General features: G+C 34.3%; 1 protein-coding gene across 1 annotated transcript; it reads right to left on the bottom strand.

Moving 5' to 3' along the window:
* Positions 1-1,312: 1,312 nt before the first annotated feature.
* On the bottom strand, positions 1,313-3,221 carry LOC103927567 (UPF0481 protein At3g47200-like). The gene has a single exon (XM_018642634.2). The coding sequence runs from the start codon at positions 3,210-3,212 to the stop codon at positions 1,941-1,943; it is 1,272 nt and encodes a 423-aa protein (XP_018498150.2). The 5' UTR covers positions 3,213-3,221; the 3' UTR covers positions 1,313-1,940.
* Positions 3,222-20,528: the final 17,307 nt, after the last annotated feature.

The raw sequence follows: 20,528 nt of genomic DNA, 5'->3' as shown, positions 1-20,528 counted from the left end.
AAATAATGTCTTTAAATGGTTGGATTTATTTCCAAGAAAAATAAATGATTGGAATTATTGATACATTCGTAACCTTGTTCAAAATTTTTTTGATGATCTTGTGCGTGTACTGTTTCAAATAATATCTCCAAATCTTGGGATTTATTTCCAATAAAATACAATGGCTGGATACGTTGCTATATTCATAACCTATATATGTACCAACGATCAGACTTTCCTATTTCTTGGACTCACAATTTTAATTATGCTTTAATACCCAAATATCATTATTGTCTTCGAATCTCTATAAATTACACATTCCATCACATCCTAGCCCGGTCTCATCACATCCAGGGCTCGACTTCATTGTAGTACGATATTGTCCGCTTTGGGCCTTGACCATGTCCTCACGGTTTTGTTTCTGGGAACTCACGAGCAACTTCCCAATGGGTCACCCATCCTAGGATTGCTCTCTCGCGAACTCGCTTAACTTCGGAGTTCTCATGAAACTCGAAGCCAGTGAGTTTCCAAAAGGCCTTGTACTAGGTAGAGATGAGAATATACATATAAGACTTACAGGATCCTCATCCATGGACGATATGAGATCTTACAAATTCTCCAAACCTTTCAACGCAACAAGTGAAAGATCAAAACACAAGAGAAGTGAAAATTTAAAAAGAAAAGATGAGTAAGTATCTCATCTTTCCTCCTTGTGTTGTGTTGGTGCTTTTGTCAAGCTCCACAGGTCCGTTTCAATTATGTTGAATCATATTTATTTTTGGGTAGCCTTTTTGCTTTCTATGACTAAAATAAGACTCGTTTAGATGTGCTTTTAACATAACTAAAAAACATTTCTAGAGAAAAAAAAATTTTGGTTTCATAAGCACTTAAAGTGTTTTATGTAAGAAGCACCATTTATGCGCTTCTTTTAGGAAACACTTTAAATGTTTTTTCATGATTTACTTGCATTTTTACTAAGAATTGGTTCTAAAAATATTTTCACAAAAAACGTTTTCAATTATTTTAAAAACACTTCTAAACAAACACATACCCTACTATATATTTCAGTTTTATATGGTCTAAACATCCATGCAAGCTTTTGGCATGTTTTTTTTTTAGTTTATTTTCCTAATATTTTATCAATAGTACTAGGTTTTGCAGTAAGTTGATTTCTAATATAAATATTTTTTTAATTTTTGTTTTTATTTGCTGGTGTCACTTCCTTGCATTTTCCATGTTTTTTCAATAATTAATCATTTTAAATTAATTAGTAATTTGATTGTGATTTCAGTTTGCAAGATTTCAATTGCTCAAGCTTCAAGGTGCTGTAATAATCACCCCGAGCTAGGAGAATGTGTGCCTGGTAAAAAAAATGGAAAGTGCTCGGAATTCTGCATTGCAGATTGTGAAAAAGGAGGTTTCTGCAAAAATATTAGCTCTGGTCCTGTATGCCATTGCTACTGTTGAGCTTTTTTCAACACTAGGATATTGATTTATTTCATATCATATTTTGAATAAAAATTGTTAGCATGTGATGGAGGAGGTTGTTCCTTGTTTGGAGTTTCATCTCCAACATGCATATGTGTAACACATTAATTTGTTGAATAATATTGCTTTGGTTTTAAATATACAAGGTTTATTCAATCTAACGCCCGAAAATATAAAAGTGCAGATGAGAAAAAGGCCTGCGGAAATCACATACTTCAATGAAAATCATTACAAGTAGCCACTTCCCTATCAAATATAAATCCACACTCTTCAAACCTTTATTTTGTTGGAACATCTATTACACTCACTTCAAGGAAACCTGAGATTGCTAATGCAAACTCTGTACCGTCTCAAAGACTAGGCTAGACTTCTAAGGATACGGAGGATACGGCAAAGGAGAGACTTGCGGATCCTCCGAAGAAGCAGAGACTTGTGGATCCTCCGGAGAAGTAGAGACTTGCGGTCGTTTATGCTTAAGCAGCAGATATAACAGTGCACACAGTTTGTATGAAAGTGAGTATGAGGAGAATAACAGCTGCAACAACAGAAATAATGTACCAAGGCGTGTTAAAATAATTTTGTCTCAAATTTGCCATCCATTTGTGCCTGCGTTTTCCGCAGTAGCTGTTCAGATCTTCACAAAGAGGGGCATAACAGTAGTAGTCAAGTATCATCCCAGTGCCAAGGTCATGAAGCAAAGTAGATATCTTCTTGGTACTGCCTAGCCAATTTTCAATAATTCCATGCTCAACAAGCAATTCCACATCCTTTGGGGTTTTCGCGAGACGCTTCATGAGGAAAACATAACTAGTTAGGCAATCCTCCTCTCTCTTATGGCATTGTTCAAAAGCAAGGAGATTTCTGAGTGTCAGATCTGTGGTATCGGCTACTATTAACGTCGGAATTTTGAGGATGCCATCCGAGAATTTAATGTGAAATAAATTGCTGCCTTTTCCGACCGTAAACTTGACTCCAGCCTGGAGTAGCTCTGCCGCATTGGGTACGGCTGTGGTTTTAAGTTCCCTTCTAGTTTGTGATTTGAACGGTCGGTATAGAATTCTTATCAGATCAACAAAATGTTGTACTTCTTCAGTATAGCATATTTCATTAAAACCCTCTTCTTTTCCCTTTCTAACAATTTGGCTTTCGAAAAAGGAGTAGGAAATTTCAAGTAACGAAGGCCGTGGATGTGCAGAAGAAGAAAGTGTATTAAAAAGAACCTGAAGAATGAAGAATGGCAGCTGATTTTCAAGCAACCGCAAATCTGGAAGCACATCCCATCTCATCATAGGGTTGTTAAATATGTAATCATCACCTTCACAATTTGAGTCACGGCACCTCAATAAGAACTCAATGACGAAGGCGGCATCCACTAAAACAATTCTTACAAATTGATCACTGCCAAACTCAATGGGTTCTGCATAAGAACCTCGCAACCTTCCCTCTTGGTCCTTTATCATTTGTATATAATCAGAAAAGCTTACCCTTTCCCTGGTTCGGCTTAGAAAATGTCGCAGGTACCATTTTTTGTGCTCTTCCATGGCTTTTAAATGTTCCTTGCCATGGTGAAGTGGGCCAATAGAGACTACTTGAGGTGTATATGCTTTCTCATGTACCCGCCGCAGTCGCTTGGGAACTCTATAGATACACCGTAAAGGGGACAGGGTTGACAAGTTATCCAGCTCCTCTTGTAATGGATCCTTGGGGTTTTCTACGTCATGTGGAGCTTCATGGACGCCTTCCATTTTACCTCCTGAGATCGTTATCTGCATTGATTCGAATATATGTAAGAATATGAGGTAGAGTACGTAGTATTGGGACCGGCTATATGTATTCAGTTCGATAGAAAAGTCTTGTTAATAAGAGGAATGCTAATCCTTGACAAAGAAGGTTTGTATAGCATTGAGATTAGTTTTTATGGAACAAAGAAACAAGTACTTGTTTCCTACAGGGATTTTAATAGGGAATCCTATCTGTTATAGAAAAGACTACATGTATATATATGGTGGCCTTTCTTCTCACAGAACACAAGCTCATATTGGGACTTAAACCTATTTGTAACTCGAGTTCTTGATCATCTGCTGGAGAAGAGAAGGTTCACTGAAAGTTCAGCACCATGGCTTCTAGTTCAGGGACTTCTGCAGGTATGCCATTCTTCTTAAGTTATCTCATAGACAATATTGGTTGGTTCTTATTAGATTGTGCTTCATGTTTAATCTTGTTTAATTAATTAAGTCTAACATGTGGTATCAGAGCCACAAGACATATAAACACGAGTTCAATCTGTAGAGATCAAACGTTTGTGTTTTCATTCTAATAATAATAAAAAATAAAAAAAATCTTGGCCTTATGGAGAATCGAAGTCTGGTTCTGGAGATTGTAAAAGAAGCGGCGGTGGAAAACGACAAAATAAAAGCTTTATAAGATTAAACTGAAAATTTAACCGTTGGAACCCCTAAACCATTGCCGAATGAGGGTTTTCCCAGATTAGAGTTAGTTTTAGTTCTCCTCATGAACAACGATCTGGGTTTTTCCTTTAAGTAATAAAACCTTCTGTTTTCAAATTCTAAATCGCTTCCGATGTTCTCTTCGTGAATTTGAAATCAGTGATTAAAAGGCATGTTGATCGCTTTTGATTTTCTCAAATTACCTGTGTATGTTTTAGTGCATATGAATATGCTTTGCAGCTGCAGTTTGTATTAATAAATTGCCACAGAGAATTGCTGCAGTGAGAAACATATTAGAGATATCGGTTTTGAATACAATTTTGGATTTTGATTTAACTTTGATAACTTTTGAATCTATTCATTATATATAACATGTATGATTAATTCATCCGGTGTCTGAGGATACATGATTACTGCAACATGTTGACTGAGTTCTTGTTATATCATTTATTCTACATATGCTTATCAACAAATTGTTGTTAAGACTATATGTATGAGTTTGTGAGTAAAGTCATGATGTGCAAAAGGATGTTGAAATGAAATCAGGAACTAATAAGTTCATATTTGTGATTTTATGACTTCTACAGCATCTGCAATATCATTAAGAACTATGAACTTGGCTTACATTCCCATTCTCACAGGGGGAAGCAACTGCAAGAAGTGGAGACGAGAGATTGGACTCTTGTTGACACTTAATGAATTTGACATAGCACTTGACACTCCCAAGCCAGTTTTGACTGATCAAAGCACTAGGGCTAAGAAAGCTGATGCAGAGAGATGGGTCAGAGCTAACAAAGTGGCACTTTCCATACTTGAAAGTGCCATGATTGATACTGTTCGAGGTGGGATCAAGAAGCATGAATTGGCTATTGACTATTTGAAAGCAATTAAGAAGAAGTTCAAAGAGTCTCAAAAGGCATAAATCAGTCAATACATGGCAATGCTTACCACATACAAAATTGAAGGCACTAGTTCCATCAGAGACCACACCATGAGAATAACTGATGTAGCTGAGAAGTTGAATTCTCTAGATGTCAACGTTGGTGAGATACAACTGGTATTTATGATCCTTCAAGCTCTTCCAAGTAGATACACTCAGTTAAAGGTGTCTTATAATACTCAGGACAATAACTGAGATGTCAATGAGCTAATAGCACAATGCGTTCAAAAAGGGACTAGACAAAAGCAAGAAAGCGGAAATGATGCAGAAATGGTGAATTTTGTGCAACCTGATAATGGGGAAAAAGGCAATCAATTCATCCTTTGGACACTCTGGTAAGAATTCCATTTGCTAAAGTAAATGACTTTATTAAGGGATCTAAAAATCTTAGGGTTAAAACGAAAAATATTGCTAAACTTAGATGTTTTTTTCGCAAAATTAAAGGACACTTAAGGAAAGATTGTCTAGTTTTCTAGGACTATCTTAAAAGTAAGGGTGTAGAACAAGTTAATGTTTGTGTTGAGTCAAATTTGATTGAAATTCCTGTGAATTCTTGGTGGTTTGATACTGGTTGCTCAGTCCACATTACAAATTCTTTAGAGGGTTTTATGACATCAAAACAAACTGGTTTTAAGAACTATAATGTCTTTGTAGGTGAAGGAACTAAGGTTGCAGTAGAAGCTATTGGAATGGTAAGCTTAAGATTGTCTTCTGGTTTTATACTAAAATTAAATGATGTGCTTTATGTGGCAAAGATGAGCAGGAATTTGATCTCTGCTTCTAAAATTGCCAAAAATGGTTTTGCTTTTCTAGGTGATGTTGAGTGTTTAATTTTTTTTGAAAAGAACCGCCAAGATTGTGTTTTGGGAACTGCATACTTGAGTGACAACTTGTGGTGTTTAAATTGTACTTTGGAGTCTAATAACCAACATGCTTTAAACATAAGCACTACGAGGATGCACTGCAATGATGATTCCTTCATACTTTGGCACAAAAGGTTAGGACACATATTCAAAGAAAGAGTTTTAAAGTTGTCCAAAGTTAAGTTAATTCCTGAATTGAATTTTGTTACTGCAACTGAGTGTGTTGATTGTGTCAAGGGAAAAATGACTAATTTTAGGAAATTGGATGCTAAAAGAGGTCATGATTTGCTGGAAATTATACACACTGACATTTGTGGTCATTTTCCAACTAAAACCATATGTGCTAACTCTTATTTTGTTAACTTCATTGATGACTTCTCAAGATTTTGTTACACTTAATTAATTAGTGAGAAGTCATAAGTCCTTGATTGTTTCAAAATTTATAAAACTGAAGTAAACAATTAGGAAAGATCATTAAGATTGTTAGATCGGATAGAGGAGGAGAGTACTTTGGCTGGTGGCTTAATACACCACACTTGGAACACCATAACAAAATGAAGTTTTAGAGAGGAGAAATAAAACCTTGATTGGAATGGTAAGGAGTATGATGACAAGGTCAAAACTACCTAGATTTCTATGGGGAGACGCATTGAAGACAACAACTTATATATTGAATCGAGTTCCTTGTAAAGCAGTTTCATCAACACATTTCAAAATCTGAAGTGAAAGAAAGCCTAGCTTTGATCATTTTCATGTTTGGGGATGAGGCTCGAATTTACAATCCAAATGAGAAGAAACTGGATCCAAGAACTGTTTCATGCTACTTTACTTATTTGCTGATATTGATCATCAAGTTCACAATAAATTGAATGTATGTAATTCTTGAAAGATGTTTTGCATTATGGTTGCAATAAAGTTACAGAGTTCTACATTTTGAGATGTATATGAATTGGTTGTGATTGGGTACTTTTGTTAACAGACTTAGTGATCACTTCTATCTAAAAACAATTGAATAAGTTGAGTACTTGAAATTGTTCTCATACTCAAGTGGGAGAATGTAAGAATATGAGTTTGAGGTAGAGTAGTTTTGGGATCGGCTATATGTATTCAGTTTGATAGAAAAGTCTTGTTAATAAGAGGAATGCTGATCCTTGACAAGAAGGATTTTGTGTAGCATTGAGATTAGTTCTTATGGAACAAGGAAACAAGTATTTGTTTCCTATAGGGATTTTAATAGGGAATACTATCTGTTATGGAAAAGACTATATGTATATATATGGTGGCCTCTCTTCTCACAGAACACACACTCATATTAAGGCTTAAACCTATTTGCAAGTCGAGGTCTTGATCATCTGTGAGAGAAGAGAAGGTTCACTGAAAGTTCAGCACCATGGTTTCTAGTTCAGGGACTTCTGCAGGTATGCCATTCTTCTAAAGTTATCTCATAGACAATATTGGTTGGCTCTTATTAGATTGTGATTCATGTTTAATCTTGTTTAGTTAATTAAGTTTAACAGAATATTGCTACTAAATATTCATATGAACCCGCCTACAGTTTGAAGTGCTCCGAAACCCTACTACGTTTACTGTCTAGGAGATAAGAATCACTTACATCAAATTCTTCACCATTTCCTACTGATTCAATTTCTTTCAAATCCATTGGCTCCTCCACGGGGTCCGAAGCCTGCAACAAACAATCACATGGAGCAAACCTTTGTAAGAACAAAAAAACCCCGCCAAATGCATTCGGAGGTGGTGTGGTTTTCCTATGGAGCTGAAGGTTAGAAAATATGACTGCAGATCATTCTGATCCTCTGATAGATGAAGTGGAAACTTTTTTTTTCTCTTGGGTGTATTAACTTGACAAAAAACTTGCATAAAAATCATTCTTATTCACACCGTATCAATTCCATAAAATTGTAAAATTCCAACAATCCATAGTAATGTTATGCACCACGCATCATGACAGCAAACAAAACGAATGTTCTATCAATATGATTTAGGAATGGACTTGGCTTAATAGAATTGAAAATCCCAACTCACAAATTGCAATTTGATGTCAGAAGATGAAGGCTTTAGCTTGTGCGAGAACATAGTAGGCATGAACAAATTCTTATTTATGGAGAGGGTTGATGTCAACATAAGGACAAATGGAATCCCAAATGTCAACTTACTAACATGTGAGGGGAAGGTAATTTTCAATAAAAATGTTGATAAAGTTAACCGATAGCCATTCAAATCAGTTCAACTAATGCATCAAAGTGACAACACGATTATTATTGTAATCCATTTTGCAGAAGTAGGCAGTGAATTCAAACAAAACAAAGTTAAAAAGCAATTTGAATAAAACCCCAATTCTAAAATTACCTTAAACTCAAATGATATGAACACAACAATTCAAACCAAAGCATCAAAGGGAATTTATTCAATCTACATCCAAAATCTAAGGAAAATAGTAAAATGATTTTGTATATTTTTTTGGCATAAATGTTAAATTGGTCCATGTGTTCACTCTATCGGTCAATTTGGTCCCTGTGTTTTCAATTTGGCCAAATTGGTCCCCGTGTTTAACAAATTGTTTAGAAATGGTTAACAGAGATAAACATGGAGACACATTGACCGATAAGATGAAACACAAGGACCATTTTGACATTTAAGCCTTTTTAAAGAGAAACTAATTCATCAACTTCTTATAACATAATTGAATTGTTATGCAATTCTTCTCTGCCAGGCTGAAGTTAGAGGATCCATGTATAGACGTAAAAAAAAAAAAAAAAAAAAAAAAAAAAAAAAAAAAAAGCAGAAGCAAGAAGACAAGCCCCACAAACTCACAAAGAAAATTCCTATATTTGTATTTGAAACTTCGAAAACTATCCAAGTCATGTAATTGTTGCACAAACACAATTTAAATTAAATCTCACCCAAGTCATCTCTTGACGACGAGCGATTCACAATTATTTGAAATCCAATTCTTGTCTTTCTTTACTTGTTCAATTTTTATCATGCATGAATTTAATGGTCTAAACAAATAATTATACCTTATAACATCGTCTAAAGTCCTAGTTTTCCACATAATCAAGACTTTACTAATAAACAAATATGTGCAAGAAAAGCTTACAATAAATTCAAGACTTCCTCTGTTGGCAGAATTTGAGGCTTGCAAGTTATATATTATCATATAGTGACACAGGCACTCTTATATAATGGTGAGAAAGTTAATTATATTCTTGAACCATATTTTAATTCATAGAGGGGCCGGGAGCATCGAATGGTTACTTACCTTTGGTTGGGGAGGTGAGAATCACTTACATCATATTCTTCACCATCTCCTTCACTTTTAATTTCAGCCTCACTTTCCACTACTACTGATTCAATTTCTTCCAAATGCATTGGCTCCTCTGCGGGGTCCGAAGCCTGCAACAAACAATCACAATGTAGGAAACTTTTGAAAGAATAAAAAACCCCGCCAGATGCCTTCGGTGGTGTTGTGGTTTTCCTTTGGAGCTGGACTGCAGATCATTTTGATCCTCTGATAGATGAAGTGGTAACTATTTTATTTTATTTTATTTTTTTCTTGGGTGTTTTTTTGAAAATTCCATACCATTGGAGCAACTTCACATCTTTCAGGGAGTTTGCGAAACATCTTATGATAGAAAACATAATCATACACGTAATTCTCAATGCATTGGCATTGTTCAAAGGCTAGCTATCAAATAATTTTCTTTTCCAAATTTGTATTAACCTGACAAAAACTTACGTAAAAATCATGCAGCCTGGCATGGGGACTGGCACGTCTCAACGGCTAGCGTGGCTTCAAGTCATGGCTTCTGCGATTTCGGGCCTTGGAATCCCTTCATTTTTATTTTCGTTTTAAATACCCACACATATTCATCAACATCTAACATACATATTACGCAAACCGTAATCATAGTATTCATGACATAAATTAAATTGAAAGCAAATAGATGAGGGTATAGAATTACTTGAATGCTGATGAAAATGGTGAAAAGCTTTAGAGGGTTTCCAGAGACACATCATATTGATAACATTTTGTGAAACTATTTCGTAAGTAGGTGAGAGAGAGGACACAAGACTATTTCAAAAATGGGTGAGAGAAAGAAGATGAGAGAAAAAAGAGCTCAGGTGTATGAGAATTATGTCCTCACTCTTGGCCTTATACCTTTATTTTTATTAGTCACGATGGATTCTTACCTTGCAAGTAACACAAACCTATGAAGATTTGGAGAAAAACTTGTGTAAGTCTTGGCTTGCCACTAGACTTTATTGAGTGTCACTACGATTCACTCAAAACTCATCTAAAACTTTTATCATTATTTTATATTTAAGATTCTCATAATTATTTTTCTTACTAATTAAAATGGTTAACTTTTTATTATTTTCCCCTTTTTTCTTCCCAAATATTCCATCCGTTTGTGTTTTGCTGGACTCTTCACTTCTTTCTCTCTGGCCATTTTTTTGTTCATTTCCCCATCTTTATTCACTTGCTGAAGTAAGGCAGCTTAAAGTGTAGGGATATGCACACTTTGTTCAGTTGCTAAATGATGATTTCTATGTATCACGCTATCAGATGCTACTGCTTTAAACTGCGCAGGCCATGCTTTCTTTAACGTGCAGAGCTCTTGATCCAACCAAGAGTGGAGGAATTGGGACTAATGGGTAACATATGAACCCTAATATTAGACTAACATATGAACTAAAACAAATAAAAAATTAGACTGACCTATTAACCCTAATATGCCTGTATATATATATATGGGTTACTTATGTTAAGTTCACATGATCAAATCAACTATTGTATAAATAAATAAAAATACTTACAGATTCTTAATTGCTTCCCATGATAAAAGTTGGAGAAAGTGATTTTTTTTTTTTAGGGTTCAGAATTTCTTTTTAAGAAAAGCCAGAGGAAAAAATGGGAGAGAGGAAGAAGTGGGAGATCAGAGAAAGTGAAGAGTTCGGCAAAACACACACGAGGGAATATTAGGGAAGAAAAAAAAAGGGGAAAATAGGTAAAAGTTAACCATTAGATTGATCTCATGGTGTATATTAATTAGTGGGAAAAATAATTATGATAGTCTTAAATAAAAAGAGTAAATTGTAGCAATGGTCCCTCAACTTATCAAAATGTGTAGCTATAATCCTTTTCATCAATTTCGTCAAAATTTTGTCATAATAAGTTATGTTGGAATGACCATTTATACAATTAGGGTCTCTCAACTCATCAAAGTGTGTAATTATGGTCCTTTTCGTCAACTACGTCAAAATTTTTGTCAAAACGAGTTATGTTGGAATGACCATTGCTACAATTGGGTTAAAGTTAAAGACCTTTTCTCCAGTTGAATTAAAGTTGAGGGACCAATGGTAATGGATTTTTAGTTTAGGGACCATAGCTGCACGTTTTGATGAGTTGAGGGACCGATGGTAATGAATTTTAGTTGAGGGACCATCGCTCCAATTGAGTTAAAGTTAAGGGACCATAGCTACAATTTACTCCAACTAATAAAGATTATATTTAAGACTTGCCACTTGGTGAGTTTTGAGAGGATTAGTGCTACTCAGCAAAATCTAGTGGCAAGCCAAGGCCCACACAAGTTTTTCTTCTACAACTGTATTGAGATTTGTGTTTTATTTTTGGTACAATTTTAATATTTTTTTTTATCAAGAGTATAATCTCATGATTACAAATGCACTAGAAATATAATACAAAACATAACCTCACATAATCACATTGAACCAAACAGAAAGATACGCTCACGAGGACAAAAGCTTGCATTGATAAACTTGCAAAGGACAACTCATTCGGCAAAGAAGCTCTATTATGAGACATAACGAAGATGTCCTCATAGTCCTTTGTCAGGTAAACAAACAACGAAACCACAACAACAACAACAACAACAAAAGTTCACTCTCCTGCTATGAGTCACCTCCAACAAACACTGAGCTTCCTCCGCATATTCATTGCCAAGTGCACAAATCACAAAATCACCACCTTTGATTTGAACAAAAGTTGTCGCTCTAAGATCCGGGGTTGAGCAGTAAGTCAAAACTACTACAAAAGCTCTCCTCTCTGAAAGAGAGAGTGACCACAATCACAACCACAAGGACTCTCCTCGACAAAACAAGAGAGCTACCTTACTAAAAACATGAAAAAAAAAAAAAAGGATTGCTGCCGATCCTAAGAACAAAAGCTGAAAGCAACAACAACAAAAAAAAAAATTTCTCTTTAACGGCTAGGATTTTTTTTCTTGCCGTTTGAATTGTAGAATTTTTATACTTAAGAAAAGGGATATTAGGCCAAACTCAATTTGTTCATTAATAATATGTTAATTTTTTTGTGCTAGGATAATTACATCGGCTAAATTTACGAATAAGATGATATGTTGGTATATGTTCGGATTTGCTCATTTAGTTCATCAAAGTTGGTGAAAAAGTTCGATAGCATTGTAGTATACTTGGTCATGAATGCACTATCTATGTTAAAAGAGTTTCTTTAATGTTAAGGAGGACATTATTTCACAAAAATGGAAACACATCCTTTCTAAAACTATCGTCTAAAAGAGAGAGAGAAAGATAGGAAAGCTGCCAATTACGTGAACAAAGTTGTGTCCGAGTGTCGACCACACAATATGGTACAATGAATCTATTTCGTGTTCCAAATATGTGAAAAAAGTTGGAGCTAGAGGGAGTGAAAAGAGCCGATGAAGAATCTAAAACGACACTGGGATTGGAGATAAATACGCAGTGCTAGCTTGTTTACTACCAAGTAATTTTTGAACTGGCATATGTACACCAAATTGGTGGTTGTGTGAAGGTGTTCAAACATTTGCAGGACTACCCTAGAATGCAGTTTTATTGTTGAAACCATCTATGTTTTAGTCTTTAGAAGTCACATTTACAAGAAGTCATTCAGTTCTAAAACTTGTTAACTTATTTAAAATTCGTAAAACAACAAATATTGTTAGAGGAAATTTGTAACGAAAAATGTTAATAATCACAATACTCGAAGTCGAACATAAAACCTCAACAAGTCTCATCATTATATTATCCTATTACATTCAGTGCCTTTCTTTTTCTTAAATATGGCCATCCTAGCTAGTGACAAAGCCTCAATGCTCTAAATATAGCACGGCTCAGCTTTAACTTTATACAAGAAATGGCAACCACTCAGTGGGTCTGACGATTGATATGAACATGCAAGTTCACTTTCGACACCCCTACAAAAAAGAAATCAATATAAACAAGAGAATCAACAAAAATACATATTGTAGTTGGATTCAATATTTTGAGGTGAGCCTAAATTAAAAACATAATAATATTGGTACGTAGCATTGAATGGTACGAAAAATGAATGATTGATATTCAATATAGAAGATTAAATAGTTGCGGAAGTTAAATTAACTGCTAACATACCAGTGTCATTAAGTGCTATGTAACCTTTAAAGCTATTTTCTAGAAAAACTTCTTTCGGGACCACGTGTCCAATCCGCTCACACACATATAAAGCATTCTCACTGCTTATATTATATCTCACTTACCAGGGCTAGCTCTGAGAATTTGGGGGCCTTCGAAGCGGGGTCCTAAAATTCTCTGATCTTCGGTTCTTTGTATAAAAAAAAATTGCTAAATACATAAAAAGTTCTATTTTCACATAAAAAATCATTAAAAATTAATATCAAAAGAAGATATATATACAAACATTATTTAAATATAACACGATTCACGTTTTTAGACACAAATGTACTAAATGTTTGCAGTCAAGAGTTTAAGATTGAGAGTGAAGAACAATAAAACTTGATAATCAAGAGAATAAATAACAATAAAACTTGATTGACGAATATAATAAATTCAACGCCAATTGTTTCTCTTGTGTTTTTTTTTTCCTTCTAAAATCAACATCACACTAACGAATTGAATATTAAAATAATCCATTGAATAAAAAGTTATTGAAAAGAAAAATATAAAATTCAAAGTTTTGATTACCTTAAAGTACAATCTTTAAGACCATATGATAGTTGGTTTAAACATTCAATAGAAATGGAAAGAATGAGAAGTTAGTTTAAACATTTGATAGAAATGGAGGGAATGAGAAGTTGAAAGAAAAAAGATTGCAAAGAGACTTGAGTTTTATAACTTTATACAGTGGCGAAGCCAGGAATTTTCGAGGGGAGGGCGGAATTTAAAAGCGTTAATAGATTCTGGAAAAAAAATTAGACAATGAATTTCCTTTAGATAGTAAACAATATTAATGTTGTTCATAATTTATCGATACAACTAGTTGTAATTGTTATCGGCAAGGTTTCATGTCATGATATCACATAATAAGCTCATTATCAATAAATGCAAAATCATCTTTCAATATAAACAACCAAACTATCACACAATTGTTGTACATATCTCTCTATGTAAACATTTCTTTCAATAAAAACAAAAACATTTCTCACATAATATAAACACTAATACCTTTCCCCACAAAACTTTTTGTATATATGAAACAAGTTCTGAAGTCATTATTTCTCAAGAATTAAAAGAAAATAAGATAAAATAATTTTAAATACTAGAAATAATAACAAGAATTAAAAAAGAACAATAACAAACATCAACATTTTTTTTAATTTTTTTTTAAGAGTACATCGATATTTTTACACTAAGGAGAAGGGGAGTTCTGCTAAGCCACACGATGAACAACCTAATGGAGGGGGAGTTCGGTTAAGTCACATGATGGACAATCTAATTTGGTATCAAATTCGCCATGTACAAAATTTGAACCTAAGACCTCTCACTTCCATGTGAAAATGAATATCACCAAACTGTAATACCGAATAACAACCTTTTGTTTTTCTTAAGTCTAAAAGTTTAAACAAATGAGACAGACGGAAGATAATTTTAATTGTGCACAGGTATTGCGGTTGGAAAAGAAACCACATCAATAGAATTAAAAAGTAAAAATGAAAATAAAGGAGCCAAACCGCATCGTTTCATTAAAGGAATATTGAGTTTTATAACCAAAGCATATAATAATGTAAACGACGCCGTTGGGTTCTATACAAAATTGGATCGTCGTCTTCCCTTGATATCAAAACCCAGCAGCGTAGCAGGTTCAAAAAATCAGTCGGAATTCTCACTCTCATTGGCGATTTTCGACGAGGTCGCGTTTTGAAAAAAAAAATTGAATGCAGCTTTGCTGCGCGCAAAGCAGAAGCAGACATAGACAGCACCAGAGGAGATAAAGAGCAGCAGCAGGAGGGGAGGGGCTGGCCAGCGCTCTAGCCTTGTTTTTCCGGTGAGGGGAATGGCGGCCGCCACTCCTCGCCCTCACATGGCTTCACCACTGACTTTATATGCATTTGGACAAATGGATTGAGAGTTGGACAAATGGATTGACAGTAAATTTGAAAAACAAGAAAAATCTAGCGACTAAAAGGCAGTTTCGTGTTTCGAACTCAACATCCCAAAGAAAAATGAAGTCAACATTTTCACTGCATTAACAAATGAATTATAATAATTTTTACTTTTTTTTTTCTTTTTGTATTTATATGTTAATTACAAGATATAAATTTTTTTTAAGGTCCTTCCGAAGTGAGGGCCTTAGGCGGACGCCTAGTTAGGCTACCCTTAGAGCCGGCCCTGTCACTTAACTCATGGCTCCAACCTTCTATTTATGAGTTAGTGTGATGGTCGCACCGAGTATTCTCTTGTCACTCGTTCACCGGCTTAAATAATCACGGCTTGAGTAACGGGGCTTTCACTTATGAAATCTGTTATTATATTACCAAAAAGAAAACACGGCCCATGGGGCTGATATTCGCCACAAAACTTGTCACACAGCTTTGCCTCGTTACTCAGCAAATCGGTTGAGTCATGACTCATTGCCACGTGGCTGAGCTAGTCTTTTGGGTTCAGTTGAATAGAAAGAGATCATCTCCAGATCTTTTCCACCAAGGTCATTGGATTAAGTGATATAGGCCTTTGAAATTTCATTCAACGGCTCATTTGTTTTTATCCCTTAAAAGCTATAATAATTTTTGATCGTTGGATAAAATTTCAAAGGCTCGGATCACTTGATCCGGTGGTTTTGGTGGAAGAGATCCGGAGATGATCTCTTTCCCAGTTTACTGACTCTAAGAACAATTCCACTCGTTTGAGAATTGCAAGAGTAAGGGCAAGAACAAGGCAATTCTTATTATTCATTTTGAAAAATAATTGTCATTTGCCATTTTAAACTTTCTATAATTAGAAAGAAAAATACACTTGTAAATAAATGTAGAATAAGATATTTGAAGTGTTAATAACAGTTCCCTTAAAAAATATATTTTTTAATTTTTTATGTTTTGTTAGCCTTATTCTCCACCTGCATTAAATAGATGTTTGCACCTATTCGATAGAGATTGCTTGCTCCAAAATGTGCTTTGAATGACGAGTTGTGGTGTAGGGAACAAAGAATTGCTTGCGTATTTATTAAATAAATAAATAAAATCATCTTTTTATTTTATATTTTATATTTTTTTCGTTGGATTAATACTGGTTGTTGATCTTCTTGTTCTTTGAAAATCAGATGCATCAGGTTGGGCAATTTTCTTGTCCTTACCCTTGCCCTTGTCTTCTTTGGATGGATGAAAATTTAAGTGCCTACTCGATTGGCACAACTTGTGCTGCGTCTAACTGCTTTAACTAATATTTTTATATTTGGCAACTTGAATCAACCGTTTGTCAAATTTAATGATTAAACAGTTTTAGGCTTGAGTGTGATTTAGATTCATGTCATGATACAATGATTTTACAATAACTTGAATAATTATATTTAATTTACAACTCCTAAGAGATTAGAAGTCCAGACCTAGGAGATTTGCAGTTGAAGTAATGGGTTGTGAATCGGTTGAGTTGTGACCATGGCCATGTGGGTGAGGTGAGCTGAGTTGGTGTTTTGAATTTACTTTTTACTGACTGTATGAGCAATATAAGCATGGCAATCTACAAAGACTTTTTCTACCCAACTGACAGCTTGTGTTACGTTGCTTGGATATTGTCTCAACTTAACCAATATTTGTTTAGTACATGATTCATATATTTATAATTTTGTTAAATTGTGAACTTAAGCCAATGAACAAGTAGATTTTTATTAAAATGTGTAGTTCGAATTCATAATCAGACACAATAACGCTCCCTAACTTATACAAAGTGGAACTACTATATTTTAATCCAATTCCTAATAGTAATTGGTTTCGGAATCTTGTGGTCCTAGATTTTTCAGGTGTATTGCTTAATATAGTAATCAGTCATGGTGGATGTGTCACTCACTTAACCTAAATTTTGAAGAATATACTTGCTTAGTGTTAGATGTTTCTAAAGCATTTTGGGTAATTTAATTTAAGTGGGAAGGGGTGGTTTATATCAAAGGATGCAACTGCAGCCAATGGACTAGGCTATGGTGCAATGATACCAAAAAAGACTTTATATTCCCCCACCCCTTATACAAATTGATAAATAAATATATGCTATGATATGCCACTTAGACTTCATTTGCTACGTCGAAATTGTACTGGCTATTTCAATCGAATGGACTAATATATGCATTGGATAGTACTGAGTCTACTGACTACATAGTAAAGCGTGACTAATCCTAACTAATATTTGGTGTTGAGACACTGATTGAACAATGGAGACTGCAAGAGGTAAGAGAGGGACATGAAAAGAGAGGAAAGGAGATTTGCGAACGATGTCCAAGCTAGATTCACAAAAGAAGGATAGAAAGAGCGAGCGAGCGTGTTTCTATTGGCTTGTTTCCTACCGATTAATTGTACCAACATTTTGGAGAGGATAAGTAAGTGGGTGTGAGGTGTATTAAATTGGTGGGGCTGAATTGTTTTATCCGGTTGCTGTTTCACACATAAGGCCACCAACAACCGGGTCCTTATTATTTATACTATCCAGTTCCTTATGCAAGCTGTCAAATGAGGCCCATACCACTAATTTTACAGTCTAGTAGTAATCCTCTTCATTGTTAAGTGAGAGGTCTTAGGTTCGACTTTCACGAATGATAAGTTTGATACCAATTTATTCACCCATCCCTTATTGTAAATATACCGTTGTATTAAAAATAAAAAAAAATAAAAACCCACATATGCCGTGATATAGTTTGGACAAATGATGGCTTAGATGAGATTCAACAATTTTGAATTTCGAAACGCTTGATTTTCATTCCGGTTGTAGGTATAACCAACCTACTGTTAAGGATAAAAAAGTTAGAAAGATAAAGAGTTCATTACAAATAGGCTCTTACAACTTATTTATGTATGAACATCCAACAAAAATCCAAAATTCAAATAAGCCGCCATGTAAGAATTTTTTATTTTGGTAAACCAAAAAATTTAATTCTTACGTGGTGGTTTACAACTTATGCCACATTCCTTCTAAACTGTTTCCTACCCACACATGAATTGGCTCCAATCAAGGCATTAAAAGCAAACTAATGATGCTAACGTTTTTTCAGTATTTGTTTTTAATTTTCCCAACATACTAATGCATTGCCATATACAATATGAAATTTTTTTGAAATGTCATATGAATTTATACCCTTTTTTTTTAATTTGTTATAAGACTAAAATTTTAAGCAATTTGTCATATCAAGTTCGAAAATCATTAGTTTGTCAGTTCACCCTAACTCTGTTAAGTTTTTCATTCAAAATAAGTCAGGTGAAGGCACCTGACTTATTTTCATGGTTTATTTTGGACATTTCAACTCCACTTTTTTTAATGAACATGATTGACCACATTGAATTCTCAAAGCTTGTAATTAGTTAAACTCCATGTTAGTGATCTTTTTTTTTTTTTTTTTTTTTTTTTTTTTGGTCAAACAATAGATTTTGTTAGATTAAATGTTAGATTAGTCATCGACGAGGTTTAAACTCACGACGTCATCCAAGGGCTCATCACCCTTCCACCACTGTGGTAAAATGTCACTTGCTCCGTGTTAGTGATCTTCATGTAATTTTTTTAGTAGTTCACCATAAGTTTATGAAACGTACATGACATGTTTTTTCGTACCAAAAGATAAATATAGAATTTATAAAAAGGAAGTCAAAAGTTGAAAACCAATTTATCACCCACCCCAAGTGTACATATATCTTTGTGCTAAAATAATATATAAATAAATGAAAAAACTTGTGAAAAATGAGATCAAAAGTCTAAAATAACATTCTTTTAGATAGAAAACTTAACATAGTTAAGGTGAGACAAATTAATGGTTTCAAAAAATTCATACGACAACTACTTAATACTACGGTCTAATAGTATTCATCTTCATTCAATATTGTTTAATGGAATCGTTTTTCATATAAATGAATTTACCTGCTAAAGGAATTTACTTACTCCTTATTATATACGTAAGTAGGTAAACTAAAATAATTTACCTACTCCTTATTATATATGTAAGTGTGAAAATTGTATTACAGTATTCTAAGTAGGTGCACTAAAGTATAAAATTTACTTGTACTTTGAATTCTCGCCTGGATACCTTTCCTATGCAAAGGTATTACAATATTCTATGGAAAAACATCAATGAAATGGTATGGATGTGGAAGGCTAAGAGTAATATGCATGGGGTAGTTAAAGTAGTCTCACTAATACTAGCTTAAATTTTATGCGAAGACCAATAGCATTAATACCCCTTTTACATTTTTTTTCCAGAATCGTTAATTTCATGTTTTTTTTTTCATTTTTTTTAAAGGGAGATAATTGGTGGCAAGCCACAGTTATCCATCCCTTCCGCGGCCGCGCTGGGGGAGTGGGAGCGGAAAGACTCACATAGGCATTTCATGTTTCAATTTGCATAGTTTGAAAAATATTTCTTGACATTAATTCACATAATATCCATATTATTAATTGTAGATAACAAATAAGTAATTAGGGGTATTTTAGGCATCTAGAAAATACAAAATGTGTAAAGTCAAACTTAATTAAGAAATTTTCCTATGTGGAGCCTAATCACTGGATATTAATTAGAAAATTAAAGGCTTAAATGTCAAAATAGCCCATGTGTTATAGTTATTTGGCCAATTTTATCCTTGTGTTGGTCTCCTTTAACCAATTAAGAACATTTCATTCAATTGCTCTTAAAAAATTCATTAAAATATTATAACATATTATAGAAAAATATTTTTCAATTAAAATAGAAAGAATATAATTTCAAAATGAAATTTAAACAAACTCACCATGCCATATATGACACAACCCGACCGAGATCAGGGCATGCTGGCCGTCACGTGAAAGTAACGTAACCATGTGCACAGTGCGGAAGCTAATAAATAATAATAAAAGTACGAATAAATAAAAACCAGCTATACACCACGTAAGATCATACATGTGCAAGCGTAAGTGTGAAAACAAAGTTTAGAGCACGAAGACCTAATGCAGTCCGGGAGAAACAACATTACAAAAAAATACACCCAAAGGTGGTCCTACACTGGTGATAATCTGTCAGATATGCCGGGGAAATCCTCTGGGGAGCCACCAAAAGTGCGAGCTAACTAGAACCTGGATGGGCGCAAAACAAAAAGTGTGAGTGGGCAAAAACAAAGTTTTTCAAAAACCATTTCATAAACAAAGTTCTAACCCCTCGCCGTAAAACCTGTATACTTCCCAGAAAAATAGGATATATACATATATATAAATCATGCTCGGAAATATGCCATGTCAAAGGTCTCTAAATAGAATGCAAGTGCTCAGGAAATGTCAAATCAATGCCATGTAATCTGTCAGCCGGAGTCACCTAACGTGACCTGTACGGCTGAATCT

Source organism: the organism of the source record quoted next, unplaced genomic scaffold (assembly GCF_019419815.1).
Source record: "Pyrus x bretschneideri cultivar Hongxiangsu unplaced genomic scaffold, Pyrus_bretschneideri_v1 Contig1, whole genome shotgun sequence".
In the NCBI taxonomy this organism is placed as follows: Eukaryota; Viridiplantae; Streptophyta; class Magnoliopsida; order Rosales; family Rosaceae; genus Pyrus; species Pyrus x bretschneideri.
Note: the sequence above shows the minus strand (reverse complement) of the source record. Positions and strands in the feature narration are given on the sequence as shown.